The 18991-nt window shown below is 34.4% G+C and overlaps 1 protein-coding gene across 1 annotated transcript in view; it reads left to right on the forward strand.

Annotated features, from left to right (window-relative positions):
- RYR2 (ryanodine receptor 2) overlaps positions 1-18991 on the forward strand; it is a 386078-nt gene that overhangs the window by 274468 nt on the left and 92619 nt on the right. Inside the window, exons 49-59 of the mRNA XM_053937433.1 lie at positions 217-386; positions 2352-2572; positions 3912-4002; positions 6503-6643; positions 7354-7517; positions 9642-9720; positions 10359-10448; positions 11523-11660; positions 12500-12577; positions 15265-15340; positions 17729-17852. Coding sequence (XP_053793408.1) covers positions 217-386; positions 2352-2572; positions 3912-4002; positions 6503-6643; positions 7354-7517; positions 9642-9720; positions 10359-10448; positions 11523-11660; positions 12500-12577; positions 15265-15340; positions 17729-17852 — 1372 coding nt within the window. The remainder of the gene's footprint in view (positions 1-216; positions 387-2351; positions 2573-3911; positions 4003-6502; positions 6644-7353; positions 7518-9641; positions 9721-10358; positions 10449-11522; positions 11661-12499; positions 12578-15264; positions 15341-17728; positions 17853-18991) is intronic.

Genomic DNA, 18991 nt, shown 5'->3' on the forward strand with positions numbered 1-18991 from the left:
TAAACAGAAAAGCATGCAGGGACTTTGACGTCCTTGGGTAGAATTCATCTTACGCATTCTTTTTCATTTAACTGTAAATAGGCTTCCTTTGTGTAACAAAAATATGGTGCCTAGGGGTTAACAGAGATTGAAAAGCTCTGTCAGGTAGCAGCATGACTGCCTAGTTTGCTGATGATGGAGAATCCTTGTCACTGAAGTCTTATTTCTTCCTTTTAGATGGTACTGTGGTGGAACCTGACATGTCTGCGGGATTTTGCCCAGATCACAAGGCAGCCATGGTTTTGTTCCTTGACAGGGTCTATGGAATTGAGGACCAGGATTTTCTTCTACACCTTCTTGAAGTTGGCTTTCTGCCAGACCTTCGTGCTGCTGCCTCATTAGATACGGTAAGGGTTTCAATCTGGTTTTATATTTGTTCTCTTACCTTATTGAACACTACAGCATTTTTCATCCCTTGAAAAAGCATTTTTTATGTCTTCACATGTACTGTGTTTCTCAAATGCTGGCTGACCTGCATGTTGCTTCTGAGCTTTGGTAATATTTGAAGATGCATCATGCAGTGTAATGCTCACTTTTTAAGAACTGATACCCTTATCTACAAAAGATGCAAGGCTTTTCCCCAGGAGACTTTCTGAGCTTGTCCTATGGAATCAAAATCAGATGAGCTGCCAATGAAGCAGACTGGGAGCCTCCCTGTGAGCATCCCTGTGGCTGCCCTGGAAGGTCTGGGACCCTGGTTGGGCTCAGAAACCCACTTGTATAGAGCCCTGAGAGGCACTGTCTCTGATCTCTGTCCATGGAAAAGAGTTTTCAATCTTACAGGATGAATTACAAGCTCTGAGTGTTTGATATAAGTAGTAATTAATGTGGCACGGGTGCAAAAGTAGAATTTTAGGATTCTAGATAAGGGGTTCAAAGGGGGCAAGCTGGAGGAAAATAGGGCATGCCTTGTCCTTTTTCTTCTTCTTCATGCTCTCCATGTTTCACTTTGGTGTTGGCATTTTTCTATTGGTTTAGGCTGGGGACACACTGTTCAACATGGCTGATAGATATTGGCACATTATTGTAAATATAGCACAAGTAGTTTCTAGTATATAATGTTTGTAATATCGCACTGAGGGGCAGAGCCCTGCACGCTGTCCTGCAAGACAGACCTGCTGCAGGTCAGAGAGAAAATATTTTAGATAAGAAGAAATAAACAACCTTGAAAACCCGCACAGACGAATTACGACTCCTTCTTTGGCAGCGGGGCTGAAAGACAGAGACTTTATACAGTCTCAGGAGCATTTAAATATCACAGATCCTGACATCAAGTGCCATATCCACTTTTTGGAATATATATATATATATTTTTTTTTTTTTAACACTTCTGAAATTATGACTCCACTAATTACCTGGGCAGGCTGTTCCAATGCTTGACAAACCTTTCTGTGAAGAATTTTTTTCCTGGTATCTCATCTAAACCTTTCCTTGTGCAACTTGAGGCCATTTCTTCCTGTTCTGTCTCATTACTTGGGAGAAGAGACTGACGTCACTACAACCTCCTTCCAGGCAGTTGTAGAGAGTGATAAGGTTTCCTCTTAGCCTCCTTTTCTCCAGGCTAATCAGCCACAGCTCCCTCAGCTGCTCCTCACAGGACTTTTGCTCCAGACCCTTCACCAGCTCCATTGCCCTTCTCTGGACATGCTCCACACCTTGATGTCTTCCTTGCAATGAGGGGCCCAAAACTGGAGACTGGAGATGCAGCCTCACCAGTGCTGAGTACAGGGACGTGATCACTTGCCTGCTGGCCAGACTATTGCTGATACAAACCAGGATGCCGTCAATCTTCTTGGCCACCTGGGCACAAGCTCATGTTCAGCTGTCGACCGATACCCCCAAGTCCTTTTCTGCCAGATATTTAAGAAGGAGCAGATGAGGACTTTTATCTCACATGGAATTTGGCCTTGTTTATAGCAAAAAGATACTGACTTGTGTTACCTGATTTTGGAGTGTTCTGTTTAGCAACTATGACATTCTTCAATGCAATCTTGAAAACTACTTTGTTTTAGAATGGCCACATTTACTCTGCTTTTTTGTGTGTCTGGAGAGAAAACATTATAAATGTTTATAATTTAATTTTAATTTATAAATTTACTGGTTTTGTTTTCATTCATTAAAAAAAAAACAAAAGCTATCTATGAGACTTTAAAAAAAGAAGGTAGGCATCTAGCTCCAGTAGGTATCATATCCTCATTTCTGTGTTTTGGAAACTTCCCCCCTTATAACTGTAGAGCAAAAAACAACAATTTCTTTACATTTGTAGCCACACTGATGAAACAAGTCTAATTTTTTTCCCTTTGAATTTATAGGCTGCTTTAAGTGCTACAGATATGGCTTTGGCTCTGAATCGATACCTTTGCACAGCAGTCTTGCCTCTCTTGACCAGATGTGCTCCTCTGTTTGCTGGCACGGAGCACCATGCTTCCCTCATCGATTCCTTATTACACACTGTGTACAGACTCTCAAAGGGATGCTCTCTTACCAAAGCTCAGCGAGATTCTATTGAAGAGTGTTTGCTGTCCATCTGTGGGTAAGAAAATACTCCTGGCTCTACAGGAATGCTAAGTGATAAAGTAATCTGTGATATTTATAGTACAGGAATGCAAAACTATGCCACCAGTAACATAAGTAAGACTTTTTTCCCCCTGTAAGATGATTGTGATAGTGTTTAAGATACTGTATTCAATTTGCAGTTTTATTAATTGCCAGTCATTCCTCAGTTCTCATTCATTTAGTCCTCAGTTATTCTGACATCACCAAATCTTTTAAATTAGAACCTTCGTGATTAACTGAGAGAATGGAAAAAGAAAAAGCTCTGGAATTGTGGAGTTATACATAGACTGAATTGCCATTTAAATAATTTTAGCTGTGCAGATTTCTGGTTGATATTCAGTAACTTATCTAATTCTATGTAGAGGTTTATTTATGGTGTGTTCCATTTGAAATCCTAACCAATGAATAGTGTTGTTATGTCTCTTTACTGAACAGCTTTGGGCAGATTTTGTTTGTGTCTCTCCAGGATCAAAACCAGTTGGTTATTATCCAATTTTTTATAAATTCAAAGGCTCAGTAATTAAAAGATGACTAGGCAAATATGAATTCAAGTTCTAGTTACAGTTGACATTTAGGCTATCAGTTCACCAGAGGATTTGGTTTGGATTTTTTTTAATATTTCATCATGACTTTTTTTTTTTTTTATAGTGTGGATATGTGCCCAGAAATGACAGACATTTATATTATAATACTGTAAAAAAAAACTGTAAAAATATATTACATTAGATGGTATTTGATATGACCATTTAATATATATATTGCATTGATAGGGACCAATAAAATTGACCAGATTTTGCTATTTATCTGGAAAGCTTTAATGTCCATACCATTCTAAAATTCATATTATAACAAGTTCTTCTTTCCTTCCAATTGGTGCCCACTGCTGTGAATTGTTTAGCACATCTAAAGAGATAGTTCTCTTACATCTTCATTACTTTCTAAGATATTTTAAGAATCATTGAGATATATTACAAGAAATTAACATTATATCCTTTTCTCATGGGCATGGTGATCCTAATACACATTATCAAAATTAAGTTGTTTTTATTTTTTTCCTGGTCTCTGTCTGTAGATCAGATGTTTTCTTGGCTTCTTTGAAGCATTGGATTTTCAGCTTGTTCAGAGTATTTTCTTTGGTATACACTTGTTTGCTTTCTTCTGGACCCCTAGTACCCTAGTGCCACAAGGAAAATATTATTTTATGCATTTGAAGAATTTTAACAGCTTAGAGCTGATATGTTGCTTTAATGTATTTATCAATTATTTACATGAAACTGTGCTGGTACATCCTTTTGAAATGGTTTGTCTGCTTTTAGGCAGTTGCGGCCTTCCATGATGCAGCATTTGCTGAGGAGATTAGTATTTGATGTACCTCTGTTAAATGAACATGCAAAGATGCCTCTCAAGGTAAAAATAAATATTAGTATTTAACAGCATTCTTTATAACAGAATGCAACAGAAAATAGTTGCATGGAGAAGATTCTCTGTAATCTTTGTTATATTATTTCCACTCTGCAGTAATCTAAGACCATAGTTTTTAAGGATAAATTGTTGGTTTGAGAGAAATTCAGTCTAATTTACATCCCTCCATATAGAATTATGAAGTCTGGGTTTAAATGTTTGCTTCTCCTTTAATTATTTCCTGTTTGTTTCAGCCCATGTGAAAACACAATACAAAAATTCTGTTCTGGGCAGAATCCAGTGCACAATACATAACAATTTACAGTTTGTATGTGCCCTTACATTGCACCTCTGCAGTGGTTTTCCTTGCTTTTGGAAAAAGGACTTTTTCTCTCTTGGCGGTGCCTGGAAATCTGTTAAGTAATAATGTTTAGTAGTAATGTTGCATTTTGTTTTCAGCTCCCAAAAGTTTAGCAGTATTTATTCTGATTCTTAATGCATAAGAAAAATGAGGTTTTTTTTCCTTTTGGAGCTGACACATTCCTTAAAGATTCCTGATATCATCACTTTTAATAAACATTGGCTTCCACACCCTCCCTACTGTTTTTCAGCAGTCCTTTTTAATGCTTTTCCACCACAGTTTTGCGCTGGATACTTAATATTTTCTTACTTAATATATTGTTATGCTTTAAGAGCACATCAGCATATCTGCAACTGTGGTGTAAGAAGAGGAATTTAAATTGTTAAGCTCAAAGCCAGGGCTTGCTGCTGAAGTCCTGCCAAAGACTTCAGAATTTGGTTATGCCCCCCAAGAAACTCTCAATTAAACAAAAGATTCTGGAGCAGCCATTCTTCCATGTCTGTGAGAAAAACAGTCAATAATTTAGTATACTGCCCTGAAGGGGACCCTTCTAATGCGTTATGACAATTTATGTGTTGCTAAAATCAAATAGTAACTTGGCACTTCCTGTATGACTTTAGTGCTACAGGGTTTGTTTTTGAGAGGGGAAGAAAAAAACCAGCTCCTTGACATCTGTTCATCTAAAAGAACAGATTTTATGATACCAGGGTCATGATTATAGTGAGCTGCCCTTGTTGCTGAACTGAACAGTAAGGAAATAATAATAGGATCCTTTTGGCTAGTCCGGTTTTGTGAGAATACAGTTGTGAAGAGAACCATGGTGCTAGCATGGGCAAAGGATTTTGTTCATTGAGACCTAAAAGACTAATACTTCTGAAGAAATGGAACTCTTTATCTGAAGATAGACCTATAACTTTTAAAAGGTTTCACTGACAATAAACTGATTTCCAGTGATTTAACAAGGGACTCCTACCCATATCTGCTGTGTTTCTGATTTGAAAGTACTGTAGTACTGTAGTGTGCATTCCTTATGGGCTTGTGCTGGCAAGCCAGTTATAGTAATGTAAAGGGGCAGCTGTAAGTTAATCAGACATCTGAAAATGTAATTTTGAACAGGAAGAGAGGAGAAAATGATAAAGGCAAATCAGAATACAGTGCTATCTACTGTGAATACATTTGCTGGTTTCTACAGTTAAAAATTGCCTCAGATTTTAAGCAGCATGCAAATTCAAATCTGTGATGCTGTTCCTGTATTCCATATAGTTCAGACTGCCTTTTGGAAAAGGACTGCCTTGTTTTTGTTTCGTCTTAAATAATATTCAGTGCTTCATCAGGGATTTCTCTAAGACTAAACATACCTTACTCTCTTGACTAGGTTTAAAAACATATTCATATATATTATTTTTTACATATAGTCCAAAAGCAAACTTGTCTAGCCATTACATAATTGAATATAGTTTTAAAACTATTTAAAAATATATTCAGCTCTTAGAGTCCATATTTCTGAGACTCCTGTGGTTCTACATAAATGATAAAACTTCGGTCTATTTACATCTTTCATGCATCTAAGTTCTTCTCTGCAATTTTCTTTAGTCATCCAACAATTTAAATAGTAAATAAATATTAACAGATTATTTAAATATGAAGATATACAAATATACTACAGATATTGTTTTGGGATTTTTTCCTGATCTGTTGGAAGTGTAAAAGAACAGTGCAGTATCAAGATTATATTTTTGGCTATCAAAATCCTTGCTTCTACATATCAGACATGTTTATTTATTTATTTTTAATTCCTGTCTTTATTTATGCACATATACACATTTATGTTATAAATGTCTGCATTTTTCCAACTTGAAGTTAGTTCAGACTCAAAAAAAGGAAATCATGTCAGCTCTCTACTGACTGTGACTTGCAATATTAAAAAAAAAAAAAAGGTTTGCAAAATGGTATTGAAACAAAGATGAAAAAGCTGCTCATTCTGGGTGTATATGCACCAGTGATTTAAAATATATATATATGACATGGCTTATTGATAAAAGTATAGAAATTCTTCTGGTAGCATCTGAGTAATGTTGGAGTGCCAGAATGGAAGAACCTCAGCAGTTACATTTCTGTTTGCTTTCAAAATATGTTCTGTTTCAGTTGCTGACAAATCATTATGAAAGATGCTGGAAGTATTATTGTTTGCCAAGTGGATGGGGTAACTTTGGTGCTGCCTCAGAAGAAGAACTTCATTTATCCAGAAAGTTGTTCTGGGGTATTTTTGATGCTTTATCTCAAAAGGTCAGTAATTTTAGTATCCATCTTTTACTGTAAAATCCTTACTGTGTAACTTTTTTTCTTTAATCTGTAATTTTTAGCCAGCTTATATCAACACTGTATCATGCACTTTGAAGGAAAAAAATACAGGCTTTAGTAAATTTAAATCTTCCTCTTATAGCTTCTAATGTTATGTAGGTATAAAATTTTATCTCCTAATTAAAAATATTATAACACTAAAGCAATAATCTTGAGATGTATATGTACAGATCTGTGCACTTCTCTGTTTAGTAGTTGTACTTTCAGCACCCTTGAGTCAATTGTGTTATACAGTAGTTTAATAATATGTCTTGGTATGTATTTATTGTTCATTCTGTGACTATTTTTAACAAACCTGCTTAAAATTTCATGAGTTTAATTTCAAATCTAAGTGTTAAGGAATGCTGTGTATATTCCTCTGCTGTGCTGTCTTCCCAGCATCTGAAAAATATTTAGCATTGCTACCAGTGAAGTCAACACTTTTCCCATTTACTTGAGCAAGATTAAGACTTGCATCGAGCTTTCTGCTTTGGACAGTCAGTTTTCTTTATTTTCAGAACAAAAAACTCAGTTGCACACTGAGTAAGAAAGCCATTTTCTGGCTGCTTGGTTTCATCTACTGCTGCATCAGTTTCACCAGTGATGTTGAAAGTTCCCTTTCACTATTCACTTTCTGTCCCCTGTGTGTTCCACAGAAGTATGAACAAGAACTGTTCAAATTGGCCTTGCCTTGTCTGAGTGCAGTTGCAGGAGCCTTACCTCCAGATTATATGGAATCAAATTATGTCAATATGATGGAAAAGCAGTCCTCAATGGATTCAGATGGGAACTTTAATCCTCAACCTGTTGATACCTCAAAGTAAGGAATTTGTTGCACTTGGGGTTTTTTTGATCATGCATGTGTAAAAGAGGAGGGGGGGAGTCTGTTGTTTGGTGTGATGTGAATTTAAAGCTTCTCTTCTGAATGCTTACTTTATAGATAAAATGGAGATATGAATATTTTTATTTAAGCATTTATTTTAAATCAAGTAAAACAATAACTAGCAAATTACATCATTAATTTCTTGGTCAACTTAGAATATTTTTAATGCATTTTTACTCAGGAGATAGAACTATCCAATTGTCTTTGCATGTCTGCTGCAAACAAACCAGCATGCTCTTAGAAGCTGAAAAAGTAGACAAGTCTACATCATCCTTGTCATTATTAGCATATGTTTAAATATGAATTATTTAAATTATTATTTAATAATTTAATAAATTATTTAAATTAAGCATATTATTAAATATTAATTAACATTAATTCATATTTGTATGAATGACAGTGGACCTATAGAAAATTGTTTGATTGTGCCTTCATATAATCTTTTAAAATATGAATTTGGGCAGACTAATCTTCATTCTCTCTAGGCAGCCTGGCTCTGGCCCTGCTTTTTTAAGTATATTAGCCAGACAAATCACGTATCTGAATGGAAATTTTCTGCCTTGATTTTTGACTACAGCAAGTGTGCCATTTCCCTTTGTATAGAATAGTCTTACAGAAGCATGGCTATAGACTATAGTTTAAAAAATTCCTGTTGTAAAACATTTGCTTCACTTGCCCCTGTGAGTATATATTATATATACTATATTTTATATATATATATATATATATATATATATATATATATAAATATATATATATATTATACGTATATATTCTGCCTATATTAACATTCAGCACGCAGGGTGCTGTCAGTAGATTGACACCTTCCTTAAAGCGTATTTGTACATGCATGCACATCAAAATACTGCAGTAAAAGTCATAATCCAATCTGAAGCATAGAAAGGACATCAGTGACCATTTAAATTCATTTTTCTAAGATGTAGTTAAAATATATGAAGGTTTAACAAAATTTCCTAAGATTATTATATTATAATATCATTTAACTGAGTATTTATATGGTGTCATTTCAGAAAAAAATTATAGGTAGCTGGAATAGATTTGAAAAGATCAGAAAATGTTACTTGATATTACTGAAATTATATGTCACTTCATTGCTGTAGGAGTCAACAGTTCTGTGATGTTTCAAGACAAAGACAGAACTGCTACTAGCATTGTAACCTCCAAATTATCCTACGTTCTTTTAACTTGCATTGCCTACTAGTACTGGACCTATTTGTATGAAGGCATAGATAATAAGGTGTTAATGTGCTTGCAATTTTATTGCATTTCTGAAATTATTTGAAATATTATAGTATTAATAGAGTTTCCCTCAAAATACAATCTTTCAAACAATAAAAACCTGTTGACAGTGCCGGATGAATATTTTCTGACCTTTGTGTGTGTGTGAGGCTCTTGCAAACTGTTACTCTGACATAATTTGGTTTTACATTTCTGCTCTTTCCACCTTAAGACTGAAAATCCAGACTCCTATTTCACAGTAGATGGCATTCTAACACTACTCTTATTGAAATCCTTTATCTTAGGAGGGAAGGTATTACTATTTCATCAGTGATCAAAAGTAGTTATTCCCTTTCATTTGTAGCAATGCTGATGAAGTAATCAACTGATAGTTGATAAATAATTTTTAATATATAAAATAGATCATGTTTCAAAAAGGACTGTTAGCACACTTAGTTTATAATGGACATGTGCAATATGTTACTACCGTACTTCTGAAACTATATATTGTAGTTATGCCTTTAATATTAAGAAAATACAGGACAAAAAGCACTAGTGCTTGATCTCATTATTGATTTTTCCCTGCATACACTTTCAAAGAAGTTAAATTCCTACAACAGCTGTGGTTGTCATTCAGTGCCCATGAAATAATTCAGATATCTTCCTTGATTTAATTGGGCCTTGGAGCAAAACTGTATGTGAAAAGAAGAGCACAGGAAAGGGTGTGTACATTATTTATTATTTATTTTAAAGTTTTCTTTACAACAAAAGCATTCAGTTTTTGCCTGTGTGGTATAATGTTGATTTTCTTTTCACTTCCAGCATTACAATCCCTGAAAAGCTAGAATATTTCATTAACAAATATGCAGAACATGCTCATGACAAATGGTCAATGGAAAAGGTAAAAATCTACATTCTTCTTAAAGCAAAATAATATTTTTATTTGAAACAATTTCATCTTTAAAATATTTTATTCTGAATGTTTTTATTTTTCCTGATGTTACAAGTTGGTATGTAGGTAAGATATAGATATACTATTTTCTTGAAATATATTTGCGGAAAAGTTTCTTAAATGCATATGAGTATTTCAAAATAGTGTTTAATAATTTTTTTGTTTTTTTTGCTGACTTTTGAGTAAATATACTTGGTAATTGTTTAACAGTTTTATGGACCTGAATTTTCTTTTTTTTTTTAACCTAATAATTTATTTTCCTTTTTATTCCTTTGTGCCTTTTGTTTGTCCAGTGTTAAAAAATAGTTCCTCAACTGTAGTACAGTATTCTGCTTTATAAAAATTTTTGAAAGAAAAATGCATTTACATGGTTGCTTTAGTAATTGTTATTTTGCAAAAAGATGGCTTGCTGCATGATTAATATTTTAATTTGTAAATAATATAAATGTTGATTGAGAAAATAGTAGAAAGGAAACTTCAAGAGAACAGCTCTATAGAAGCATTATTCAGTTAATTTCTACCAATAGAAAGGATTTTTCATAGTTTTCAGCATTTCCCTATTTTATCCTTCTTATTGCTGTTTTCAGTTTGCCAATGGATGGACCTATGGTGAAACATTTTCTGAATCTGCAAAGGTGCAACCATTAATGAAACAATATAAGTTGCTGTCTGAAAAGGTAAGGGATTTGTTCATGCTTGATCCAGGGTTGCTGAAATATCACTGAAAATATTGCCTTGTCTTTTCATCATTTTAAGAAAAAAAATATTTACATTATGTCAACTAATCTGTGTTGCCTTCCTCAAAAATCCTGAAAAGATATAGAAGGGTTTAATTGTATAATAAATAGGCCACTCAAACTTTTTCTCACCAAAAGCTGAATCTACATGGCATAACTTATGGTGAAACCAAAATGTGATACTACCACTTTGTTTTTGCAGTAAGGTCATACAGGAATGCCTTCCTGCTTAGTGAAGACTTAGGTTTAGGCTTTGTCTGGTCTCCAGCATAAAACCACGACATCTGGAGAACTTGATTTAAATGAAGCAATGCTGAAGGAACTGGGTTTTTTCAGCTTAAAGAAAATAAAGTTGCAGGAGATACGGTTTTGGTTTCCTGGTTCCTAAGCATTATTTACAGAGAAGATGAATGTATTCTGTTCACAGGGGTGCACAGTGACCTGACAAGAGGCGATGGCTGTAAGCTTCTTTAGCAGAAATGCTTTCTAAAAATTCTTCTTATTTTGACAGCTTAAATGTTGGAATCACTTGCCCAAAGAGGCGGTGAAATCCACCTGCATGTTGAAGGCATGACACAGCAAGACCTAGATAACCTAATCTTAATAGCCCAGTTAGGTACCTTTTCTGACCTCAACAGAAGGTAGAAGCAGAAGATGTTCAGAGTTCTCTTCAAACACAGACTTGTTTATGATTCTATGATTATGGTTTTTGGTTCATGTAGCAGATAAAACACTCCTGATAATTTCTGCTCCACCCTTGATTTCATGCTGTTAACTCATGAGATCATCATCTTCCTGCAGGGCCAGAATTCTTCTCCCCGCCTCTGAAATGACAAATAAACTTTTTAAAATCTATATGATTCATTTGCGTCATTTCAATAACCCTGAGCCATAATGGATGAATTTAGCACATTTCTTTGCCTCTCAGTATAACCAGGAAAAAGTTCAATAGTTACTTTTTCTCTGTACAGCTACATAATAAACAAGTTTATTATTGCATGTACATTCTTCTAGGAGAAAGAAATTTATCGATGGCCAATCAAAGAATCACTCAAAACCATGCTGGCATGGGGATGGCGAATTGAAAGAACACGGGAAGGAGATTCCATGGCACTATATAATCGGACCCGTCGCATATCTCAAACCAGTCAAGTGAGCCACTTTCCTAAAAACTCTGTTATTCTCTATTGATAATAACTGCCTTTTGAAAGGAAGCCTTTGAACTTTTAGGGCTCTATATGCTCGTATTTGTGCATATGAAAATAACATCACAAATAGGAAGAAAAGCCTGGACACTTCTTTTTAAAGCAAGAGGTACCTGTTACTGCATAATCCATAGAACAAAGCCTGTCAATGCCCCTTTCTAGCCATACTTCTTGTGTCAGTGCCTTGTCATCCAGGAAACCTCTGTCACTTTTTATGCTCCTTGAACATTTGTGTCAGTGTCATGAGCAAACCTCTGACACATTTCAACAATAAAAATAAAGAATAAAAAAATAGTGATATTTTCTGGATGTCAAGGAGGGACGGAAGGTAAAAGATAACTATTTACAGGCTGTAGTCTTAAATGTAGAAATAAGGTTGAAAAGCTAAATTAAAAGTTTATTTTTGCCTGAATTCACCTTAAACTAGATTGTGTGAGGTTTTGCGTATTGAGGAAAAAAAAGAATCTCTAGATAATGCAGAGATTTAATGATAACTTTATCCTTGTCTACAGTAAGTTCAAACTCCAAATGAGTTCAAGTGAAATTTGTGTTTAAATGGAAGGGATTTGTGTCTGATGGCCATCTGTCTTTGGGAACAAACTCTGTTGCTCTTCGCCTAATTCTCACTGAACTTTACCACCCCCACTATATTTTCAGCTGGGCCACAACAGATCCTTTTGCTCTCTAGAGACCTACAAGTGACTTTTTCTTTAAATTTCTTAATTACTTTCAGTATCTTGTTAAACCATTGCATAACTCTGCTTCTTTTGCACATTTGTCATTCAGATCTCTGTAGATACAGCCCATGGTTACACTCCTCGAGCAATTGACATGAGCAATGTCACCCTCTCCAGAGACCTACATGTAAGTCAGAAACACCTAAAATGCTTATGGTTTGTTTTACAATTTAATTTTGTGTGTTTTGCTAGTTTATTTTAAACAGTTTTGGTACCGAATATTACCTATTTTGATATGCTTTGGGTTTGGTGGAGGCTTTTTGGTCTTTTTCATTGACCAAATGCTCTCTGATCCTCTGTTGCTTAGAAAACATGGTTCATGTTGAAAACCTTCAAAATTTTCTTTAGTCCTGGATTGAGTTTCCCAGTTAACTTTGTGAACATTTGCCTTTTTGAAGAGAAACCTGTTTAGAAGAGCTAGCAGCATAAAATTTTTCTGTTTCCCATTCATTTCTTGATTTTTACAAAGCATTTTTTCAACACTATTTTTTTACTCTAAACTGAAGGAACAAGAATCAGGAACCATTAAGTACTGTGAGAATACAGAATGAAGGAACTGGGGGTAGGATTTTGACAGATGTGCCAGTAGGTTGCTGTTATTTGGACCAATATGTTTTAGTTGATGGTCTGTTCCTGTCATTAGATAGGATTTTTTTCATGGTGTTTGCTGGAGTATGGTGCTAGATTTTACAGTCTGCTAATTTCCTGTGAGTATAACTGCAATGCAATGTAGGCGTATATCAAATGGCTTTAAACTAGTTAGCCGTAGCGTTTGTACTAGTCTAGTGATGGCAACATGGTGTTCAAAGCTGATTACAATTGAGTCCTGAAACACATGCTTAACTTTGCCCATACAGAGCTTTGCCATAGTGCAAACAAGCCGTGGTAGTAAATTAATTGACTAACTGTGCAGTATATACTCTACTGTACCTCTAAACAAATTCTCACATTGGATTTCCACTCGTTGATTTCTGTCTTGCAGTTTCCAGTTCCATAGTTCTAGCAGTTTTAGATTGCTGCCTAGCTTTATTAATTTTCTGCCAATTAGCTATCAGTAGATTGCTGATCATTCCAAAGAGTTCATGAAATGGATAGTTGAATAACTGCCTCTACCATTATGTTCTTCTTTTAAATTGATGACAAAGACAATTATGGCATTTAATGTTTGTATGAACTCAGTATAGTTTAAAGGCTTTGCAGAATTTGTTTAATGCTCAGGAAACAACTCATAATGTGACCATCATCATAATATTATGATGCAGTAAAGTAAGCCCAGTTAAAAATAACTGTCCTGTCACAAGTCACATAGAAAGGGCATTGGAACTTCTGTTCGTCCCTTGCTTACTTTTTTATGCTGTACCCTCTAACTCTTGTCATAACTTGTATTTCCTTTGTAGCCTTTAGTTATAAGGCAGAACTTGTTGGCTTTATGATTCATTTGCCCTGTTGAGGAGAGGTCTTTGAAACCAGCTTCAGAATCTGTTATTTAAAAGCTAAACAAATTTAATAAAAATGCAATTTCAGCTATCAATTGTCCTGATACAGATATTGAGGAAATATATAAACATGCTGGGTGTTAATGAGATCTGAGTTTTAAAAATTAACTATGTGTAATTTTGAACATTATAGAAAATGTTTAATATCTTTCAAGTTGGAGTTCAGCATTAGCTAGCAAGAATCATGACCATGTCTTAAACTGTAAGTCTGCAAAATACTCCTCATTTTGGTCATAAGTCACCTGGTCACATCCTAGCTCCATGAGCAGTTAGGTCTTGCTCTAAAAACATCTTCATAGTGCTCTGCTTTGCTAGGTGCTATGAAAATACAGACTAATATGCATCCTTTTAAGATCCTAATTGGGATTATCAAAATACCAGGATCAGAGTGTGCATGACAGAAGGCACCTACCATACATAATAGAAATGTATCATAGTTTATTCACTGGAAAAAAGTTTATGAAACAAATTGTCTTGTGGACAGTTAAGATATGGCTGAAAACTTTCTCAATTCATGAGTATTCTCAAAAATAAGTAAATTGGTATTGAGAAATACTCCTTACTCAAAATCCTTACTGAAGATGGGAAGGTCTCTGTAGGTTCATGAAGGAAATGTAAAGTGAAATCTGCAGTAAATTCCACCACTCTGTACAATTAGAGGGTACACAACCAGGAGGAAATAGAGGTGAGTTTAAAAAGTTGTTACATGTTAAAATACTTCCTACTAGGTAGACAGTGGAGAGCTTGTATGTTTTGTTTAGTTTGGGGTCCAGCTTCTAGTTCACCAGTCTGAATAAGTTTGTTTTATAGGAAGAATATATAGACTAATTTATGCTCTAAAATGGTTGGTCATTTTAACAATGTGGTCACGCAAATGAGCACAGTATCCACAGAGAAGAAGCTATATCCATAAGTTCGTAATTAGTCTGCCACAGCCAGCAATAGCGTTGATTCAGTCCTCTGGCTTGCTGTTCTCTCTTTCCCTTGACAGTGCCTTCAGAGGGTTCTTTTTGGCCTTATTTTCAGAATGAAGTCCCCCATTTGACACTCCAGTACTATTTCCAGACTATTCTTCTCTTTGTGGTTCTTTGTTTTCTGCAATAAGAATTCTTCAGCACCAGGTTCCTGACTTTTATACCCATGCTGATTCTACCCAAATTCTATGTATTTTTTCAGTAAAAGCTCGTTTTCAGTGAACCATTACAGTGTATTGCACTTCCAAGAGAACAAAACTTGCTATTTAATATCAACCAGAAACTTGTCCTTCTTGAGAGTTATTCATTGCAGCCGATGTCACTAAGCTCTCCATTTTCCTAAGGCTATGGCTGAGATGATGGCTGAAAACTACCATAACATATGGGCAAAGAAAAAGAAACTGGAGCTTGAAGCAAAAGGTAATGTTAGCTATAGGTATTTACAATATTTTAATTTTTCTGTGACTACCTTAGGTCATGCATTTCAGAAAACATTAAAAAAAGAAAAAGGAACAGCAAATTTAAATTGACAAAGAAGAAACAGTGAAGTATCTACACTTGACTGTGATTTTTAGTGCCTGAAAGTTCTGTAGTACCCATTGTAACTGTTCTTGTTTAAGTAGTTTAGCAATTCAAATCTATCAAAGGAAGGAAACGCAAAGGTTGTAAATAAATTTAAGCACATTAATCCATTTTCGTTCTAGCATTAATCTTTCAGACTATTACCCAATAGACTATGATTTAATTTGCATTGCTTCTTTTATTGCAGGTAGATCTGAAGGGTGTTTACTAAGTACTGCAAATATCATGTGTTGAATTGACAAGAGGAAAAACCTAGAGCAGATACTTGATTCCATATAAAAATTGCATGTGCTTCACGATGTCTGCTTACCTAAACAATTTTTTTTTCATCTGTTGTGTAATTTACAGTTTTTCCTCTGTGTTAAAAGCATTTCTTTGTTTGTGTTAGAGCTGATTTTTTTTTTAGATAGCACTATATTACCACATGGAGAAAACAAGTTCTCAGTTGCAAATTACTGAAACTAGGGTTTTACCTTATCTGAAGTTGTCTATTGTATGCACCAAAGTTGGTCTAAATTTGTAAAATTCCAGGAAAGGTATATCAGTTACGGTTTCATAAAGAAAAGCAAAGCTCTATCTGGAAGTGCCTTTGATAATCACTTTATATTCCCATGCCTTTAATTGTATTTCCCCTTAATATAATTTTTGCATTACTCCTTTTCTGTAAAACTTTCCTCAGGGTAAGTAGTCTCAGGATGGGCCAAGTTTGGGAAGTCATAGGCTACAGAAAGATGAGATATTTCAATATTTCAACTGCATTTCACAGCTTTGAAAGCAGAATTTTACCTATGAGAAGCACTTCAGTGAGAATACTGTACAGTGTTTGAGGTGTTATGCAGTATAGGAAGGCTGGAGGTGGCAGTAGTGATTAAAGGACAGGCTTCTGATGAAGAGGTTTTGTATGTGAAAAAGAGATGAATTTGTCAGCTGCGCAAAACTTGGCCTTCAAAAACTCTGAAGGTTTTCCTCCAGTATATTCATATGCTAGTCTTTTTATTTTTTTATCCATGTGTAAAGAAGAGAAGAATAATGTGGACTTATGTGCATTTTGCTGTCTTCAGCTGTCCTGTGGTACAATTACATTGTGTTGGTGATAAGAGAATAAAATCCAATCATCCCAATGTTAAACACTGTATTTCCTAAGACAAATCCAGACTAAACAAAAAAACCCAATCCATCATCAGACTTGCCCACTAGGTTTTCATTTTGCATGTACTTAAATAGATTCAGGCAGAAATAATTGAAAAATTCAGAATATGTACATTAAAAAACATCATCCAGTGGTATGTCTGCAATATTTCCTACAGGGAATTTGTTCCTTTTAAAAATGATTATTATTTTTAGATACTTTCTTTAGTGTTCTTTTTTCTTTTTTTTTTTCTTTTTTTTTTCTTTTTTTGTTCTTTTTTTTTTTGTTCTTTTTTTTTTTTTTCTTATCATTACCCCTAGAGTTTCCTGGGGTTCCAGAGAAATTGCCATAGGAAATTATTGTGTTGTGTTATGCAATGGTGATTTTAGAAGTTGAACTCCTAAGAACATTGCTTTTTATGCAGATATTTATATTAACAATAGCAACTTTATTTTCTTTCCAAGTTAAATATCTATATGCAGTAGGTATCAATACATCAGATTTTATTAAACAATACAATTAAATTTATTCTTTTTACCTGTGGTTTTGCAACATTCTTTTAATCCTACTGGACACTAGTGTGAACCATGTTTGAATGATGTATTCTAATTTTCTGTCTTTAATTTATTACTATAAAGTAGAACTGTATCACTTTAATATATCTTTAGATAGTTGTGTGTCTTGCTAAACTTGATGAACCCTGTCATTAGAATGTTTAAAAGCAGGATTTTATGTATGGGTTTTCTTAGGAAATGATGTATTATTTATTGAAATATTTCCAGTTTCATTAAATTAAGTTGTAGTTATAATACATGTTTGTAACTGTTAAGCATTTTTTCTTCCTTAAGGATTTTTTGCAATAGGTTCAGCATATTTAGCTTGTATTTGCAGCAAATATGTTAGAACAATGTAACCATATCTCAGTTTCTATCTGGATATTTTTTAAAGTTTGTGTAAAAAAACGGGCAAGTATACTGTTATTTCAGACTAGAATTTACTGTAACATGCTGTGTATATTGTGATAATACTTTTACATACTGGGACTTATGTCAACCGATAACTCTTTAATTTTTAATTCTCTTCATGCTCCATAGTAGGAGGAGGCAACCATCCCCTTCTTGTTCCTTATGATACACTCACAGCCAAAGAAAAAGCCAAGGACAGAGAAAAAGCACAGGATATTCTGAAATTTCTACAGATTAATGGATATGTTGTCTCCAGGTAATTCTCAGTTCAGTATTCATGTCACAGAAGATATTTGATAGTCCTCAGTGGTCTTTTTTGATTTGTTTTGTGGTTTGGTTGGTTGTACTGTGGTTTTTTGGTTTCTGTTACTGCTTGTTTTTTGGGGTTTCTTCTATCAAACCAGAACTCTATGATAATTTTTTTTTTATGTTTCAGTACCTGGGAATAAGGATGAGCTCCTTCATATAAAACATTGTAAGGAAGAAATGGATTACAGAATTAGTAGCAGAGTTTTTGGAAGGCATGAACAGAGTTCTCCAGAATCTCTGCATGTCTTCTACCTTCCCACTCAATAAAAAAAGCTTTTTCTTTCTGGCATGTGTCCATGCATCCAACTGTTAGTAAACTTATTAGTTTTCTATGAGTGATGGAATTATTAAGTCTTAGTTACAGCTTCATACACATCTTCAAACACATGTCTCTCTCTAAAGGAATTTCTAGGCAATTGGTTAGTTTTATTTCTAAAACATATGACTAGTTTATTTCAAATGAGTTCATTTACAGTATTATTAAATTATTTTAAAAGGGAAAAGTGATGTTTTAAAGTAATTTTTAAATAATCCACAGTGTAAACATAGTAATAGTGAATAGTCAGCAGATTAACATGCATAATTCATTTTAATGTGGTGTATTTACCTTCTAAATGTAGCATGAATAAAATTTTAATTAATTTAGAGTATTTTCTGCCTTATCAGCATGATTAGGAAATCAGAATCTCTAGAAAATGCTGAAAGCATATCTGAGCTTTGCATGACTTGAACATTAGCAAGTGAATGAAACAGTCACTGAGATCAATTTAAGTAATCACTGTGAGTTAGCCTTGCACGTCTACCTGAAATCTACCTACTTCCATTCTTTTCTATCAAATATGAATTCCAACCTGATTCTAGAGTCCTACAGTTAATCTAATAATTTTGGTAAAATCTTTCAGGTTAGCTGGAATAACTGAGTTTACTTCCTATCAATGCAGTAGGATGAACAGAGAAGGATGTCAGGCAGCAAAGGTTTTTCCCTTATTCCCTGTCAATATGATCAGCTGTATTCAGGAGTACTAACCCTTTTTATTCCTGTTAAACACAAGTGAAGTGGCTTTTGGTGTTTTTTTTGGGAGTGGA

This window comes from Vidua chalybeata, chromosome 3 (genome assembly GCF_026979565.1).
Source record: "Vidua chalybeata isolate OUT-0048 chromosome 3, bVidCha1 merged haplotype, whole genome shotgun sequence".
Classification (NCBI taxonomy): domain Eukaryota; kingdom Metazoa; phylum Chordata; class Aves; order Passeriformes; family Viduidae; genus Vidua; species Vidua chalybeata.